At 41.4% G+C, this 17,574-nt stretch overlaps 1 protein-coding gene across 4 annotated transcripts in view; it reads left to right on the forward strand.

Annotated features, from left to right (window-relative positions):
- The window catches only part of dpy19l3 (dpy-19 like C-mannosyltransferase 3), a 59,167-nt gene that overhangs the window by 25,442 nt on the left and 16,151 nt on the right, over window positions 1-17,574 (forward strand). For all 4 annotated transcript variants that reach the window (XM_010733962.3, XM_019261556.2, XM_019261555.2 and 1 more), the window contains 5 exons: window positions 701-859; window positions 3,696-3,827; window positions 8,976-9,087; window positions 10,235-10,291; window positions 10,567-10,649. In XM_010733962.3, coding sequence (XP_010732264.1) covers window positions 701-859; window positions 3,696-3,827; window positions 8,976-9,087; window positions 10,235-10,291; window positions 10,567-10,649 — 543 coding nt within the window. The remainder of the gene's footprint in view (window positions 1-700; window positions 860-3,695; window positions 3,828-8,975; window positions 9,088-10,234; window positions 10,292-10,566; window positions 10,650-17,574) is intronic.

Below are 17,574 nucleotides of genomic sequence, written 5' to 3' on the forward strand. Positions count from 1 at the left end.
AGAACTTTGTTCATACATAACTTATCTTTGATTGGACAATATCTAGATTTTTCCAGTGCTTCAAAGGCGCTTGAAAAATACCTGTTGTTCGAACAAAAAAATTCAGACTGAAAAAAATCATGACCAAGACTTGTCAGGGTAAAACCCATACATGAAACAGTAAGGGTAAGAGTAAACCAGTGGCTCCAAGAAAAGAACAGACATGAGGTTTACTTGGATGAGGGTTAAATTCAACAAGCACCAGCCACTTATCATGGATCTCCAGCCTGTATTCTGTATTCACTCATAAGAACTTATTGTTAAAATAGAAATTATGTGAATTTCATGTCCATTACTCTTACTACTACTTCATAAGTGCATGTGCCATATTACAGATCGTGTTAGTGCTGATCTCAAAAGTGGATTAATAATCAAAACAACTTCATTGTCAGATTGACAAATCATTCTTGAACAAGTTAAATCCTGGACAGTTCACAGACCACAGAAACTTAACCTTCATCAGCTGAATATCCAGAAGACAACACACTGATTGATAGACAAGTGATCATCAAACACTGTGAGACACATTTTCTCTTTTACAGACAGTTTCTGCTGCCAATAAGTAAGCTCACTTCCTCCTGTGTCTTCTTCCCTTTTCATTCCATTTCTCTCTCTCTCTCTCTCTCTCTCTCTCTCTCTCAACTTCTTCAACTCCCTGCAGGGATTTCGATGCCAGCCTGTATCTGTGTGAAGAGGCCTTCGGCCTGCTGCCCCTCGACACACTGGAGCGCCTGGCTGGTACCCTGCTGCTATACCCCTACACCCTCACAGTGCTGCTGCTCAGTGGCATGTTGGCAGTGGCCGCACTGCAGAACATGAGGTAGGTGCTGGCTGGTCAGGAAACGAGTCAGGGAACATGGGAATGGTTGATGTTGATGGAACCGTTTTTCTGTTACAGTCCAACATTCAGGCCAAACATTTGTCATATCTTGTAACTCTTTGGTCAGTTATGTCTGTGACTATTTAACAAAAATGTCTGCCTGTTATGTATCATAGTACAGCTCTGACTGATAATTACAGTTAACCAGCAAGATTCTATTATATTAAGTGGAGGTCTACACTCCACTGATGGCATGTTTAGCTTCTTAAAGCTCACATTTTACTGTGTTACTTCATCCCTTCTCTCATCAGCACCGTTTCCAGATGCAGCAGGCAGATGTTTTTAATGACAGAGCGCCAATGATTCAGCACTTTACACCACCTTCCCAGCACCAACTGGCACACAGACAAAGATAGTGACTAGCTGGTGGAGCATTTAGCAGTTAAAGTGGCAGATATTTCCCTCAGGAGTCGGTGAAGAAAACTTCTAGCTTATCTAGCTTAAAACCCCAATTGCAAAAAAGTTGGAACACTGTGTAAAATGTAAAAAAAAAAAAAAAAAAAAAAAAAAAAAAAAAAAGAATGCAATGATTTGCAAATCTCAGAAATCCATATTTTATTCCCAATAGAACATAAACAACATGTCACGTGTTAAAACTAAGACATTTTACCAATTTGTGGAAAATATGAGCTCATTTTGAAATTGATGGCAGCAACACATCTCAAAAAGGTTTGGACAGGGGAAACAAAAGGCTGGAAAAGTATACAGCACAAAAAAACAAAAACAACTGGAGGAGCATTTGACTGTTAATTAGATTGATTGGCAACAGATCAGTAACATGACTTGGCACAAAAGGAGCATTTCAGAGAGGCAGAGCCTCTCAGATAAAAAGATGGGCAGAGGTTCACCAATCTGCGACAGACTACATCTAAAAATTTGGAAATCACTACACGGGCTCAGGAACACTTCCACCTTGTGATCCACAAATGCAGGTTAAAGCTGCATCATGCAAAGAAGAAGTCATATGTGAACATAATCCAGAAATTCCTACATCTTCTCTGGGCCAAAGCTCATTTAAAATGGTCTGAGGACAGATCAATCAAACATTTAAATTCTTTTTGTAAACCATGAGCACTTTGTCCTGCGGACTAAAGAGAGGAAGGACCATACAGCTTGTTACCAGTGGACAGTTCAAAAACCTTCATCTCTGATGGTATGGGGTTGTATTAGTGCCTATGTCGTCAGCAGCTTACACATCTGGAAATGGCTGGCATCCAGACAATGTATCTTTCAGGGAAGGCCTTGTATATTTCAGCAAGACAGTGCTAAACCACAGCATCATGGCTTTGCAGGAGAAGAGTATGGGTGCTGAACTGGCCTGCCTGCAGTCCAGACCTTTCACCAATAGAAAACATTTGGTACCTCATAAAACGAAAAATCCAGCAACAAAGCCTCGGGACTGTTGAGCTGTTAGAATCCTGCATTAGACAAGAAAGGGACAACATTCTTCTCCCCAAACTCCAGAAAGTGATCTTCTCACTTCGCATGTACAGACAGTTGTTGAAAGAAGACGGGATGCTACACAATAGTGAACCATCGCTCTGTCCCAAATTTTTTGAGATGTGTTGCTGCCGACAATTTCAAAATGAGCTCATATTTTCCATGAAATGTTAAAATGTCTCAGTTTCAACATGTGATATGTTGTTTATGTTCTATTGGGAATGAAATATAGTTTTCTGAGATTTGCAAATCATTGCATTCTGTTTTTATTTACATTTTACACAGCGTCCCAACTTCTCTTGCCGCTCGAAAAACAGTTAATGCAGATTAAACATATTCTGTATAGATCAATTATTATGCACATTCATATTGTGACGTTTAGCCTCACTGTTTTTAGCCACCCTTCTGCCAGAAAATTAGAACGTTACTCACAAGAATAAAATGAATAAAATTCAAAATCATGTTATTAATGAGTTTTTAGACCTCTTGCATTTGTAACAGCTTCTGGTTCAGGAGAGACTGTAATTGTTCAGCAAAATGAAAGCTCAGGTTATTCAGCCAGTATTTTAGTATTTTATCCTCAAACTTGGCAGGATTGAACAAGTGAGTGCGTTCCTATTAGCACAGGTGCGTCAAAGGAGGTAGTGAAGTGTAAATGAATGGCAAGTCTCAGCCCTCACAGAGAGAAAAGAGTGTTTTTGAGTTTAGAAGAGGACATCAGGACAGCTATCAGGATGCAGAAAGCGCATCACGGTGGTCGTCATTGTTGCTCCGGCCCACATCACTGAAGATTCACTAATGGCAATTGTTGCTTCATGCTCTGCAAAACAGAATATTCTACCAGCTCCCTCTCACAGCTTCGTTTGCCTGTGGTGCAAGGTGAGGGGCCGCATTGAACTAATCACATTAGCATATCAACTCGCCCTCTGCCGTTGGAGGTCTGGAATACTAACCTCGTAGAACAAAGGGCTATTTGCCAATTCAGGAATTTAATTTAATCCAGTTTACCCCACCACATGTTAGAAAGAAGAGCCAGATTGGATTTGTATTCAAATGGAAGCCCGTGTCCATCTCGTTTGGTGTGGGAGGCCAAATCTCGGGAGTGGCATCATTGCCCTCAGGTCTTGCTCTGTTTCTCTGTGTGCTGACTCCTGCAGACACAAACGGGTTGTGGGTGTGCATTATTGCATGTCCGCTTGCTCACAAACAGCTAATGAAATCTGAATAATTTGAATAATATCAATTCCACCCACATCCCCCTTCTGCCTTTCTTCTCAAGCGGTCTGGCTGTAATGTTTTATGTATCACTGTTGCCTTTTGTTTGTTTGTTTCTCAGCAAAGCTAAAGGAGGATCAGCTGAGGAGAGGAAAGGAGCCGGAGTGGCACGAGCGGTGGCTTTTCGTCCGGACGTGGCCTATAATCTGTTGCATACACTGTTCTACGGCCTCCTGGCTTTCAGCACTATGAGGTGAGCTCATGTAATTGCAGGATCGTGTACTGTCATTTACCTGGATTCCCACGCATTCCCAAGTAGTTACACTGATTTAATTCCCAGACAGGGACTCTTCAAATGTACTTTTCCTCTTGATGGCTTGATTTCGGCGCGCTCCTGAGCAGATGCTGCAATCCAAGTGCCTCTCAGATGTTTTTCACCAACTGTCTGAGTGGTCCACTTTAGCCTTGATCAACCCTCCACACCAAGTACCATCCCACAGTGCCCATTTAGTGTTTGGAACAGTGACACCACTCACAGCAGGAGCAGAAAGAATAGATAAGAGTTGGAGAACTGATAATTAATATAACAGCTACAATGTATGGCTGACGGCCTGAAACATTACCATAATGTTTGTGCTAACGTTCGTACATTCGCTAAACACTGCTCTCTGTGGTCACTGTTCCTACAGCTGTCAAGACTGCACATACATATATTGTTTCAGTTCTTAGTCACTTTTGGAAGAAGACGTCCTTAATTACGACAGAGATCACAACTGCTGAAGGCATCTCATTTCTATCTGGGGTGGATTTTGTAGCCTGATTGCAGATGTCATCATCTTTAGCTAGCTGAATCGGTTCTCTACATTCATTGAAAAGAATTTTTTTAGCTTTATTTGAGAGATACAGCTAAAGAGGGACAGGAAAGTGGAGAGAGCGAGACTTCTGTGGCCCGCAGGTTGGAATCAAACCCTGTGTCGCTGTAGCAAGGACTGAGCCTTTATAGTTGGGGTGAACACTATAGGTGAGGTGAGCCAACCAGCGCCCCTGAAAAGACAGTCTTGTTAAAGGTGTGTTAAACACACACCTGACCAGTGTTGTCATCTTACTTTTAAAAAGTAATTAGTTACAGTTACAAATTACTTCTGCCAAAAAGTAATTGCGTTAGTAACTCAGTTACCACACTGTAAAAGTAATTAGTTACTCAGCAAAGTAACTGACATTATTTTTTGTGTTCTACAATGCTATTATGTTCTATAACATCTTTAACATCAAATATGTTTATAATAACTGATTGAAGAATAAAAACAGTACTTTAGAACATTTGGTATTTATTTGAACTTAGCTTGGAGCCTGCCATATGATATGCACAGAAATAAACACACAAATGTAAACTTGGGTAAAAAAACAAAAAAAACAAAGGAAAATCTAGCCATTAAGGTAGCCATTGAGGCATTTAGCCATTGAGGTAGACGTGGATAGTATCTTTTTTTCCTGGGCATAGCGTGCATGATACATATACATTCTTGCCTTTAATTTCGATGAGGGAAAAGCAGTGCTGATACTTCCAGTTTGAGAACGTTGTCTTTGAAGTTCCCCGGCTCGTTGCTATTGTCCCTGTCTGGTGTGTTCAGAGGTAGTCATAGATGGAAGTCACAGCGTCAGTGAGCGTGCAGTGAGACAGCGTAAGCATGGCATCCGCCCACCTAGCCAATCATGATCGCATTTGCATCGGCGTCATCATCATCCCCACTAAATGCTCTCGTCAGGCAGCTGATAAAGCCAAAGCTTGACACCTCGCGCTTCATTCAACCAAATTGTAGTAAATGTCATCATGCTAAAAGACTGAGGCTAAAGGTTCTAGCTTCCCAGACAAAATGTCAGCATCCTCACCAGTTGACGATTCATGTAGAGGACATAGAAATAAACAAGAGGGCATTGTTCTAGAGTTGCAGTATTCGGTTAGTTATAAATATCATGAGGACAAATATAAGATCAGATTTTTTTTGTTCTAACATAACACTGTTTGACCGCTCATTTAGTGAATGTAACCACCACCATAGACAACGTTGACTGGAGTTGTAATACATAGCAGGATAGAGCAAAACCAGAACATTCACCTGGCCTTCGGATGGTCTTTTTATGTAACCCGTAACCTCACAAACTAAAGTAGTAAGTAAATGATGCGCTCTTTGGCTACTCAGTCAGACGTGCTAAATGGAGCAGCTCACACACTGTTTTAATTTCTTCTTACACTCTTGCTCTTCTGTTTTTAAAAAAAAAAAGATTTCACCACCCTCCAAACTGCTTTAAATACAGAGCATCTCTTACTCCAGCCCCGTGCACACTACCTCTTCACGCGGAGAAATCCAAACCCCGACGGGCCTGCTGTGCCTACTCACAGTTACTTGGCCATGATTAGACAATCGCTGTTTGGGGGATTGCTTTAGTTTAGTGAACACTCAATTGCGGTCATATAACTTCTGTTCATTCTGTGCAAGACTCTTTCTTTGGGTGTTAAGAGATTCTGTATGTAAAGCACCTTTATTAGCTCATTTGTACACCTATACACTAAATTGGGCTCGAAAGCTTCCTAGGCCAATTCCCATGCAAATTATGAAGACAAAAAAAAACAAACTTAACAGAAGAATGAGTATGCCTTTGTTGAAACTGTGATCCACGTGTACGAATATTTTGGATTCCAAAAGCAAAGCAGTTATTCACTGAACCGGAGGCTGTTTTGCTTGTTTTTTGGCTCAGTCCCTTCATGTGTCAGCACCTCTGGACTCTGTTCAAAGGGTTCAACCCACGGCAAATATCTTTTATCTGAAGATGGAGGTTTTGGGGACATGCTGTGTCTCTCTACTGTCAAAAACAGTTGAGGAGAATGGAAAAAGACATATTTTCAGTCTTGATCTTAATTTTCCCTCTGTCAGCTCGCAGGATGTGCTTCATGCGCATTTTAGGGAAAACAAAAAAAAAAACATCAGTGCAGTTGTTCTTTTTGTGTTTGGCTGTTTGCTGGAAGATATTTAATCTTGTGCACTCCTTAAAAATTAGTCCCGTTAACCTTCCCTCGCCTTATTCTCTCATTTTCTGTGCCTCCTCTTTGTTTGGTGTCCTGCTGCCGCACATTAACACTGTGGTCTATTTCTTCGCTTGACCTAACTGCATCATCCATTGGCAGGTTCCCTCTGTGGAACAGCACTACCTCTGAGGTTCCAGCTCTAGATGCCAGACTCTGGCTGTGGGTTGAGAGCCCAGACACCAACGCTGGCACCGACTGTAGGCTTTACCAGTCAACAGAAACATCTTTCTTGCGGTCGACTCTCACATCCAGCCACCTCTTACTAAGTTCCGGAATGTTTTAGCTCTCCGAGCTGGCAGCTCTTCACTGCCGCCGTGACACAATGACTCTTGGTAAATTTGCTCTCATTGGTCACACCAGACCTATGACCTCTAAACATCGGCTGACTGGTTTCAACCTCTGCAACACCTGGCTCACTTTTCCACTCAGCTGTGTCCCTTTAGCCAAGTTATTTTATTTATCTGTTTGTGATATTGTTTCAGTCAACGTCCGGATTTGTGTGTGTTTAAAGAGCAGGTTAACTCGCTCCTGAAAATTATGTCTTTGTTCACCTCCTGTGGTTGAACTTCTCACTTCTTACTCCGTGAAACTTTCCACCAGAGAGGGCAGCAAAACACTGCTCATAAACTTTGTTAATTATCAGTAGTCACAATGAATATTCCATCAGTTTATTTATGATTCAGGGGGTTCCCCAAAACTTCTGGGGATGATGGTGCAGATCAGTCACCATGTGTCAGTTTCCAAAAGATGCCGACCAGTATTATCGTGAATATTGTATTTTATACTCTAGACATTGTTCATCATGACCATATTCTGTTATGAAATAACAAAACCTTGTTGTTCCTCCATGACCTTTCCACAAGTTATTAATTAGATTTTGCTTTTATTATTTATTAAGTTTATGTCTTTAACGAACTGCTGCACACAGTTGAAATATCAGTGCTCGTGTGCTGCTTGTGCAGCCACTCCTGCACACAAGTTATTTCATAAAAAATCAGTAGCTACTTTCAGACTTTTTGAACCCGGTAACACTTCTATCATCTTACCGCTTCACAAACCAGACTGACGTGTCATAGTAAGTGGTATACAGTGCTGCATTTGCACATTAGCTCAGCAGCGTCACACAACTTGACTAATATGCCCTGTGGCTTGCAGTTTTTTTTTTTGCCTATTTCACATCTATAATGTTAAGCACAACAACCCTCCCAGACCTTTTCATCTGTAATTGTCAAGTGGCGTTTGTTGCTCGCGTCATCATCATCATCATCATCAGTAGATTTTCCAGGTTGAGCATTTTTTAAAAGCTGCAAACACAGGCTGCCATGCTTGACATCCATGATTCATTATTGTGAAAGCATAATTCCCATTAACTTTAGTCTCTTTGTGAGCACTGTCAGGAGAATCGCACAGTTTACAGCCAGAATCATCACTTCTTTTCTCTGTATTAAAGGAAACCTACAATTACACAGTCAAAAAGACAAAAGGGAATATTCTCGTATCCTCTTTATCCATAGCAACAATGGTAATGCAGGTTTTCAAAGGTTCACATAAGTAGCTTCATTTGAATAAGATTTTGCAGTAGAGCAAGTAGCCGGCTCACCTCATTACATGTTAACGTTGCACACCGTGTTCTCGAGGTATCCCGAGTATATATATGATGGGCAGCTTTTGGAATGACATGTGATATACGGTACATTTAATATGTGTAGTCCACACAGTGCATCCCCTGTTACAGTCAGGAATTAAGGCGCTGATTGAATGCACACAAAGGCAGAAGAAGCTGAAAGCTTTTCACAGCAGCAGCAGCAGCCAGCCAGGTAGTGCAGAAACTGACACTTTTGATTTCAGCACTTTCTCTAATATGCTGATGAAGAGCGAGAGGCCAAAAGTGCAGAAAGCCATTCGTTTCTGTCAGGCAGCTCCTTTGCATTAAAAAAAGTATTGAGATTTATTTCTGTGAGGCTGCACTACCCGCCCTCTCTCTCTCTCTCTCTCATGCCTCCGTCTCCGCACCTGTCAACCATTTCTCAGCTCATTTCATCCCCTCTGTCTTCTCTCCGCTGTTCATCCCTCTCTGTTTAACCTCTCTCTCATTCATTTAGAACTCTTACTTCATGTGCTTTGGATCAGAACTACGATAGTAATGGTGCATTTTAGACACTAAATGAAGTTTAACCTCACTGGAACCATTTCACTAAATCACCTGCTGATGAATGTAATGACATAAAATCCCAACAGAAAAAATAACTGTCCTGTCTCATGAAAAAATATTTTGAACATCACTTGACATTTCCTCTCTCTCCACTCTGTACGCAGGATGAAGTATATATGGACGGGCCATATGTGTGCGGTCGCGGCCTATGGCATGTGTGGGACGGAGATGTGGACCCTGCTTCTCAACGCTCTGCGCTGTAACAGCAAAGTCCTGGTACGAGCTCACCGCAACTCGACTTCTGCTGTTTTCTTTTTCTTACTTTAGTTTGAAAAAATGCGTTTATTAGCAGTTCAGTTCCTCACATTTACTTTTAAAGGTGCGCTAATCAATATTTTTTGTATTATCAAAGAATGACATAAGAGTGTGCCATGAGAAAGGTGTTACTGCTCCGCTCTACAAAGCTCATTGTTGTCTCTATTGTTGCCTACAAACCGAATTACAATGCTAATGTCGTCTCTCTGAATAATTAGGTGTGTAAATAGGCAACTGTACTAAACATATTTAGTGCAAAAACATATATATTTATATATACGTATGAAATGTCATATCATATGTGTTTTCAGCCCGTTCTTTTGCCACCAAAAATGGTTGTTGCAGCTTAAAAGTTTTTCTTTAAGCTGCATTTTGACTGATCCAGGGGAAGCGTCTGTAACTTGAGTCTGATTCAGAACATTTCAGTACAAACACTGAGTCTGAGTTTTAGTATCAATACGTTTTTTCAGCGCCTTCGTTTGAGGAACGGAGGCGTGTTTTGCTACAAAACCCTCACGCTCCCTTTCAACAAAATATGTCAAACGCCACAATGTGTCGATGTCTTGACAGAAGCACTCTTACAAGATGAAATGCAGTCTCAGGTTATTATTTAGATCGTAAAACATTTATCGAAGAAGGTTCCGTGAATCTGAGCAAGAAGCCTATGATACAGTCAGTACTGACATTTTGGTGAGTACTGAGAAAGTATTGAGGTTTGATGCCAGTTCCAGTGACATCCAACATCATGTCCGTCACCTGTCTCCAACAAAAAGCATTTATCTGTATATCTATATTTATAACATTTATCTCTAACTTCAACAGCACGCTGTGAGACACTCTTGAAAGATGTCACATTTCACATGAAGGAGAATCATTCTGCTGCCTAATGTCCAGTTGCGTTTGAATCCACAAGGTGTCAGTGTGGTCATGACGTGACAACAGGCACGGATCAGATAAGAAATGATACTCGTGAGCGACGCCGCTCTGCCCGTCAGTTATCTTCTCCTGCACTTGTCCTCGTTTTTAGACGGCATCTCACCGCCTGTGCCTCTGATACGATTATATTCTCTCTCCTCACTGTAACTGTTCTCTTCCCCTCATTCTGCAGTTAAGGCTTCTCAGATATGCAGTTCCACTGGTGATGATCGGTTGGCTGTATTACAAGGTATGCCATTTCCTCAGTGGTTTTATGTTCAGAACTGCCGAGACCGTTTGTACAAACTGTGTGCAAAGATGAGAGAAAAGGAAATATGCCTGATAACAAGCAATTGGATGATGATTACAAAAAGAGTCTAAATGGCTGTCATATACGCTGTTCTACTCAGTACAGTAATGAGACGTTATTTAAGATGTATGACTGGGTTTGATACTCTGCTTTACAGCCTTAACGAACACGAACTCAAGGTTTTCCATCACTTGTTTCTCTCTGTTTCCCTCTAGTTCTGGCCTAAGATAATGGAAGAGTTATCAGAACTGAGGGAGTTTTATGATCCAGACACAGTGGAGCTGATGACCTGGATTAGGTACATACACAAGCACACACACACTCACTAATCCAGAGCATGCATAAGATCGAAGAAAATCTGATTAGCTTGTTTCCGCAGATCAAGTTTCACTTTGCCTGATGTCCTTGATTAGTCTGCGTACGTGTGTGTGTGTGTGTGTGTGTGTGTGTACACTTGTGTATCGGCGCTTGTTTGCCGGAGAGTCTGGCCTGACGAATGATGAGAGCCGATGGGGCTCCATGAATAAGACTTCAGGGGTGCTGGAAAGGACCCAGCTGTTGGCAGAGCTCACCCACCTCAGGGGTCTCCGCTGCTGGGCTTTCGATCAAGAGATTCACCACGATGGGATCAGAGATGGAGCTGTGATTTGGAATGGCTCCTTACTGTGGCTGCGGTGTGTGTGTGTGTGTGTGTGTGTGTGTGTGCATCATTTTCTGGTCATCAGGTTGGATGTGAGGCATCAGACCTCCTGTTGGCTTAGCAGCTACACTCACCGGCTACCCCATTAGGTACACTTGTACAATCTACTGTGATCCAACACAACAGCTTTGCCTGCACAGAGAGAATGAAGGCCAGTTTAGAGAGGTTTACATGTAACTATCTTTGTTGTTGAGTTTGCAGCAGTGTTGAGCTGGACTGCATCATATCGAGAGGGGTTTCTAATAACATGAGAGGGCCATAGTAATAAACGCACCTTTGCTACCAACTACGACATTCATTTTGAAAAATGGCAGAGCTGTGGAGTGTAACGTGTACTTAAAGAAGTGGCTGGTGAGTGCATATAACAAAGCATGGAACTGTGCAGCCACAATGCCTGGCCGAGGACACACCACATAACATCCAGTCTCCCATATTCCTCACCACTTCTGTTCAGAGATGTATAGTAACGAAGTGGAACCACTTAAGTACTGTACTTAAGTACTAAAATGCAGCATCTGTACTTTTTATTTTTTTCCCCAACTTCCACTTTTACTGCACTACATATTTTTGATGAATTTAATACTTTTACTCCGATACATGTTTCATGTGCTGAATCGTTACTCGTTACTATTGTAGCGCCCAGCCGGACGTGTGATGAATGACAAGGTGATATTCAACAAACCTGCATTTATTGCTGAACGGTTTGGTTCCAGGACTCGGTGACTGTCGGCCAGAACCACGCCACAGTCCCGGTCTCACACATCAACCTCGCTCGTGCGCCGTACATCATACACCTGACTCACCCAGGCGCGCTCTCTCTCACCTGCTGCCCCGCTCCCTTGCTCTCGCATTCATTCAGACGCATTCCATGAACATTGTAACACTGTAACATTAGAAGTTGTGCCTTAATAAATATTTGAAATAATATAAACAACAGTACTTTTACTTGTACTTTTACTTTCAGTACTTAAGTAGCAATTGTTTACATACTTCTACTTGCAATACTTAAGTACTAAACATTTTGAATACTTTTGTACTTTCACTTAAGTATGGTGTTTAAAGAACACTTCAACTTCTACTCAAGTCAGTTTTTTCATATAGCACTTGTACTTCTACTCCACTCCTTTACTCCAGTACTTTATACATCTCTGCTTCTGTTCCATTTCATAGAGATCCGTGCAGTGAAGTGAGTTTAACATGAAGTGATGGTTGATCTTGATGAGTGGACGATGGCACACACTGCTCAGTGTTGGCGAATATTTCTATTAATAATAAATATAAATGTAGTAATAAATAATACATTTCTATTAAGCATGGAAAATAATTAAATAGCATTACAGATGAACATCAGTCAGGATTTGATTGTTTCTCTGTAAAGGTTCATTGATGATAACTGATGATTTATATTTGATATTTTAGCACATTTTATTTATGAAGAAAGCGTTTCTTATTCTTCTTAACTAAAAAAGTAAAATATCCATCAATTATCATCATCAGGGGTCACGGTGGGGCTGGACCCTATCCCAGCTGACTGTGGGCGAGAGGCAGGGCTCACCCTGGACATGTAACCAGTTCATTACAGGGCACAGAGAGACAAACAAACATTCACATTCAAACTCACATTCACACCTATGGCCAAATTAGAGTCACCAATTAACCTGTTAAGTGCATGTCTTTGGACTGTGGGAGGAACTATGTGGGAGTACCCGGAGAAAACCCACACAGACACGGGAGAACATGCAAACTCCACACAGGAAATTAATAAAATATAATAAAAAAAAGTCAATTCTATAAAATTTGAATAGCTGCCTTAACAAAGATAATAAGATACAGTTTTGATTGACACTGTATTTATTCAACTACATGTTTATTATTGAGGTTATAGTTTACATGAAAGAGCCATGATATTATAAAAACCTTTCCATATAAAGCACCGGTACAACACCACCACCCACGACCTCAATAATAAACATAAAGTAGAATTATTACCTCTCTGACAAAACGATAAGCTTCATAAAAGTGGAATTCATTTGCAGAGCTGCTCAGGATCACATTAGACTGTGTACGGCTGTACCTAATGAAGTGGCCGCCGAGTGCATGTCGATGTGTGTGTGAATCCTGAGTTGAGTTGAGCGTATGGCAGTCGCATACTCTCTGTGAACAAAGTGCGCAAAAAAACATCGTTAACAATCAGAGAAAAAAGGAACTTCCACTTCCTGTGCTGCGGGGTTGGAGGAAGATTCCCATTATTTCAGTATTCTATGAAGCACGTATCAAATGTTTTTGTTTGTGCTCATGAATTTTACATCCATGCACGTTCGCTCGCTGCTGTATGCAGTTTTCCTGTGTGCGAGTGCTGTAATGGGGCTTTTCAACAACTGATACAAATGGTTTGTAACACTGCTGATTGCCATTATTTTTGCAGTAAAGCGAATATGTTAGAGGAGCGTTGTCTGCATGTTGTTCATGTCATAATTTTGATAAATGGCCAAAACTCTCCATTGAAACAAAAGCAAAATTAGAACCAGTTTAGACTCACGTCTTTCCCAAAGATGGTCGCTGTTTGGTTCACTTCTGTGCTTAATAAGTCATAATTCAAAGCTCATTATTTCCATTCCATCATCTTCATAATGACACTGAGTGGACCAGATGTGATTTTTTTTTTTTTTTTGGAAAAATGGCCAATTTTGGTCTAATCCAATTAGATAGATAGCAGAATGAGACCAAGAGAGGGAAAGAGAGATGGAGAGCCGGACAGAGGAGGAGAGGTTGGGATTTTGAATGTGTTTGTGTGTGTGACATGGGTTCCCTTCCCTCCGGAGTTAATCCCATTAGGCTCCGAGGATTAGGGGCTGCCTAGAGTTACCTTGGGTTGTTGCTGAAAGCAGGGCGGAGCACTAAGCTTCTTGCTGCTGCGCTAATTACATTCCAGATGAAAGTGTTAAGATGGAGAAGAGGGGTTCATCTTACGCTGTATTCTCTAGCCGACAGAGGCCAAGGCTGTTTAGTCTCATATGGAAAGATCGCGGGAGATTCTCCCGACTGTCTCATTATGAGTGGCAGACGCAGAGATAGATTCATGCATGTATGAGAGAGCATCTTTGCGGACCAGCCAGCGTATTTATGTAAAGCTGTGAGGGACTCATTGTGATAATTCTAGCTGCAGGGGCTGCGCTTCATGTATGAATCATTTATGACTGATAAAGGTTGCAAATGTTCAGAAAAAGGATTTAATGTGGCCCGTTGTTGAAATGAGAAGAAACAGGGTTGCGTGGGATTTTTACCTCTGTGGCTAGAAGACTGAAAAATGATTAAAAGTTCATAAAAATCACTCCTAATTAATTGTACAAAGTGTATCGAAAAAGAAATTGGAAAACGATAAAGATGTGTTTTAAGTTTTAAATATGGTGTTTACAGTTGAGATTAGGATTTGATTCTGAGCTACTGATGCTACATGTTCAGTCCCCTGGTAAGAAATATATGTGTTAAGACAGGTTGATGAGGAGGTTATCATAATCCCCAGAGCAGTCATTCATGCCCACGGACAGGTGTGAAGAACTAAAGCGTACGTTAACACTACAACAACCGGTAGATGTTCATCTGTACTTTGCAACAACCATAATTCACAAGTTTTCCACTTGATAACAGCAGCGGTTCCACAGCTCAGCTGTAGGCTGATACTCTGTTTAAACGGAGAGTCGATAAATCAATAGCAATGCCTGGTCGTTCCACTGCCTCCAACTCCTGAGTTATAGTTGTGAGTGTGCAGTTTTTAAAGTCGCTGATATCACTCCTGTCTTAACCCATGTGCTCTGCCTTCTCTGCCTCATCCTCCGTCTGCATCCTCACGTTCAGAGTTGCACTGCCAAAGCAGTATGCTGTCAGTGAAGATGTAATAAAAAAACAAAAAAAAAACAAGCGATGATCAGCAATAGCTTCAGTGCTCTGCTCTCTGACATATAAACTCCCATGTTGAGCATGAAGAGTTCAAGGCAAGAAGTGTTACATGTGCGGCATAGAGAGGAAGCAGCTTAAGCTCGGGGAACATGGTTTAATAGAAACCGTCCCCTCTCAGACTATCAGTGCTCACAGATAACCAGAGTCTACACTCAGTACTGTCACCACGCAGCACACTGCAGCGCACTGCAGGCTGTAGCTGGAACAGGGAACAAAGCTCACATGTCACATTTCACAGCACGGATGAGTCAGGAGCGGGTTGTGTTGCATCGCCCAACGTCGCAGTTTTGGAAGTTACAATCAGACAGTGCTTGTAAGGTTTGTATGAGTATCATTTCTTCTTTGTGTTTACCTCTTCACTGGCGCAGAAAATTTGACTCATACGAGCCAAAAATATAGCGGTCGAAGAATCAATCAATTCCTCCTCTCTTTTCCCTTCCTCTCTTGTTTTCTCACACCAAAACAGCGCTCCGACATCAGATAATACCAGTCTCGCATGAATCTGCCTCTCAGTAGTCTGAGCTCGTATATTTTTTGTTTTGAAAGATTCTTTCCTGCTGCCCTTTCCCCCCCCCCCCCCCCCCCCTCCTCCTCCTCCTCCTTCTGGGTCGAGATCTACAGTCTGTGGCCGAGAATTATGAAGGCTGCAGTGAAAATTATTAATGAGAGCTTTGACAGCACTTTCGCTGCAAATTCAGGAGGGCTCATCTAGCTACTCAGCATGGAGACCCATTCAGAGAAGGAACACGCTCAAATGAAAAAGTCAGCATATTTGACTTTGTTTATCCCATAAGCTCTCACTCTTTTTTTTTTCAACAAGAAAATCAGTTGTTTGCCTTCTAAGGGACCATTATAACCCAAAAACTGACTCGCATGAGCAAAAGAGTAAAAGTTCCACGATGTGGATGAATGAAGTTAGTTAAACAACTCAAATGGAGTTTGAACCGAAATATAAATAATGTCCTTTAACCTTCAGTCAGTTGGTTAATAAAATATAATAGCAGTGTGGCTAGTTAGTTTAACTTTAAGCACTGGCGTCTAAACACACTGAGGACCAGCCTTTCCATAAAACTACACCAGCTAGAGATGGTTATATTGTTCATCCATTATAAACTCTTTTCAGTGCAATTTAAAAGGTCCAGTGTTTAGGGCTTACTGGCATTTAGCGATGTAGTTGCTGGTTGCAACCCCCTCTCCTCAACCCCCCTGTTAATTGCATGAAGGAAAAAAACCCTATATGTTACACACGTGACTTTTTTAAAGGGTCATTTCACCCACATTACTGAAACTATCTTACGGTTTCACTTATCTCTAGTGACATCTGTTCATGTCGATAACTTTCTGGCGCCTGCAGCATCAAAAATAATTAGAGAATTTCCAGAATCTGTGGTGGCCGTTACAGAGGAGAAGAGCAGATAAAGCACAGAAACATGGGAGAAAGAACAGTCCCTCTGAATCCTGTGTAGTGAGTCTGTGGTAATCCACATTCACCACCGTGCCGGTCTGACAGAAATCTCAACAGTAAAAAAAGTATTTCACTTCAGCTGGTTGCTGAAAGTTGGCAACCCTGATAACACTATCTTCGTCTTCAGGTGTCACAGTAGACTTGAAGACACACAATGTAGTGTGTGTCTTCAAGTCTACTCTGTGTTTCTTCCTGACTTAGGATTCCTTCAGGGACACATTTCAGACTAGAGGACTTCATTTGGGACAGCTTGACAAAAGCCAGGTCTCCAGATGTGGGATGTGTGCATGTGTTTGTGTCAATATTAGTGGAGTAAACTGCATAGCTAGCTGTTTTAACTGAAACCATTGGCATGTAAACACACTGGAGACCTGCCAACGTCAACTAGCTGAAGCTAACCTTCTTACTAAAACTACAGCATCCAGTGCAGGTGACATTAATCATAATCTGTAGCATCAGGCTTTGGGTTTGTATACACTAGGCCTGTGTTGAAAAAATCAATTTTCCGATTCTGAATCGATTTGCATATTAATTCCTTAAGATCGATTCGTACATCCAAAGATCGATTTGATTAAATTAAAATTTTAATACATTTTCCCCCGGTGAACTTTAACTCTAGTTGCGTCACTGAATTGAAACAGGCGTGCACCGTGTTTAAACTACACTACGGCGTCTCACACATGCGAGGTGCGTTCAATGGCCGGCGGAATGACTATGATGCGTTCATGAATGTGGGAAAAATGGAACTTCACTGGAAATATAATAAAACTAGACAAAAGAACACTCAAGGAAAACTCTACAACTACCAGCCACTTCTGTACGTTCTCTTAAAATAACTGAGGCGATTGTGGGTTACATTTGCAAAGATATGCGCCCGTATTCCGTTGTTGAAAACGAGAGCTTCAGGCGACCAAAAAAATGGTTTTAATAACACTAACCCGAATCGAGATCAGATCGGATTATGATAATTGATTCTTAGTCTTGAGAATCGGAATCGAATCGATTCTTGGAATTTGAATCGATACCCAGCCCTAGTATACACCCCACTCTAGTTCTTCCTTCTGCCCTTACAGGGAATGGACAGTCATTATTAAACGTCAC

The sequence above is a fragment of the Larimichthys crocea genome, chromosome VIII, assembly GCF_000972845.2.
Source record: "Larimichthys crocea isolate SSNF chromosome VIII, L_crocea_2.0, whole genome shotgun sequence".
NCBI classification, from domain to species: Eukaryota; Metazoa; Chordata; class Actinopteri; family Sciaenidae; genus Larimichthys; species Larimichthys crocea.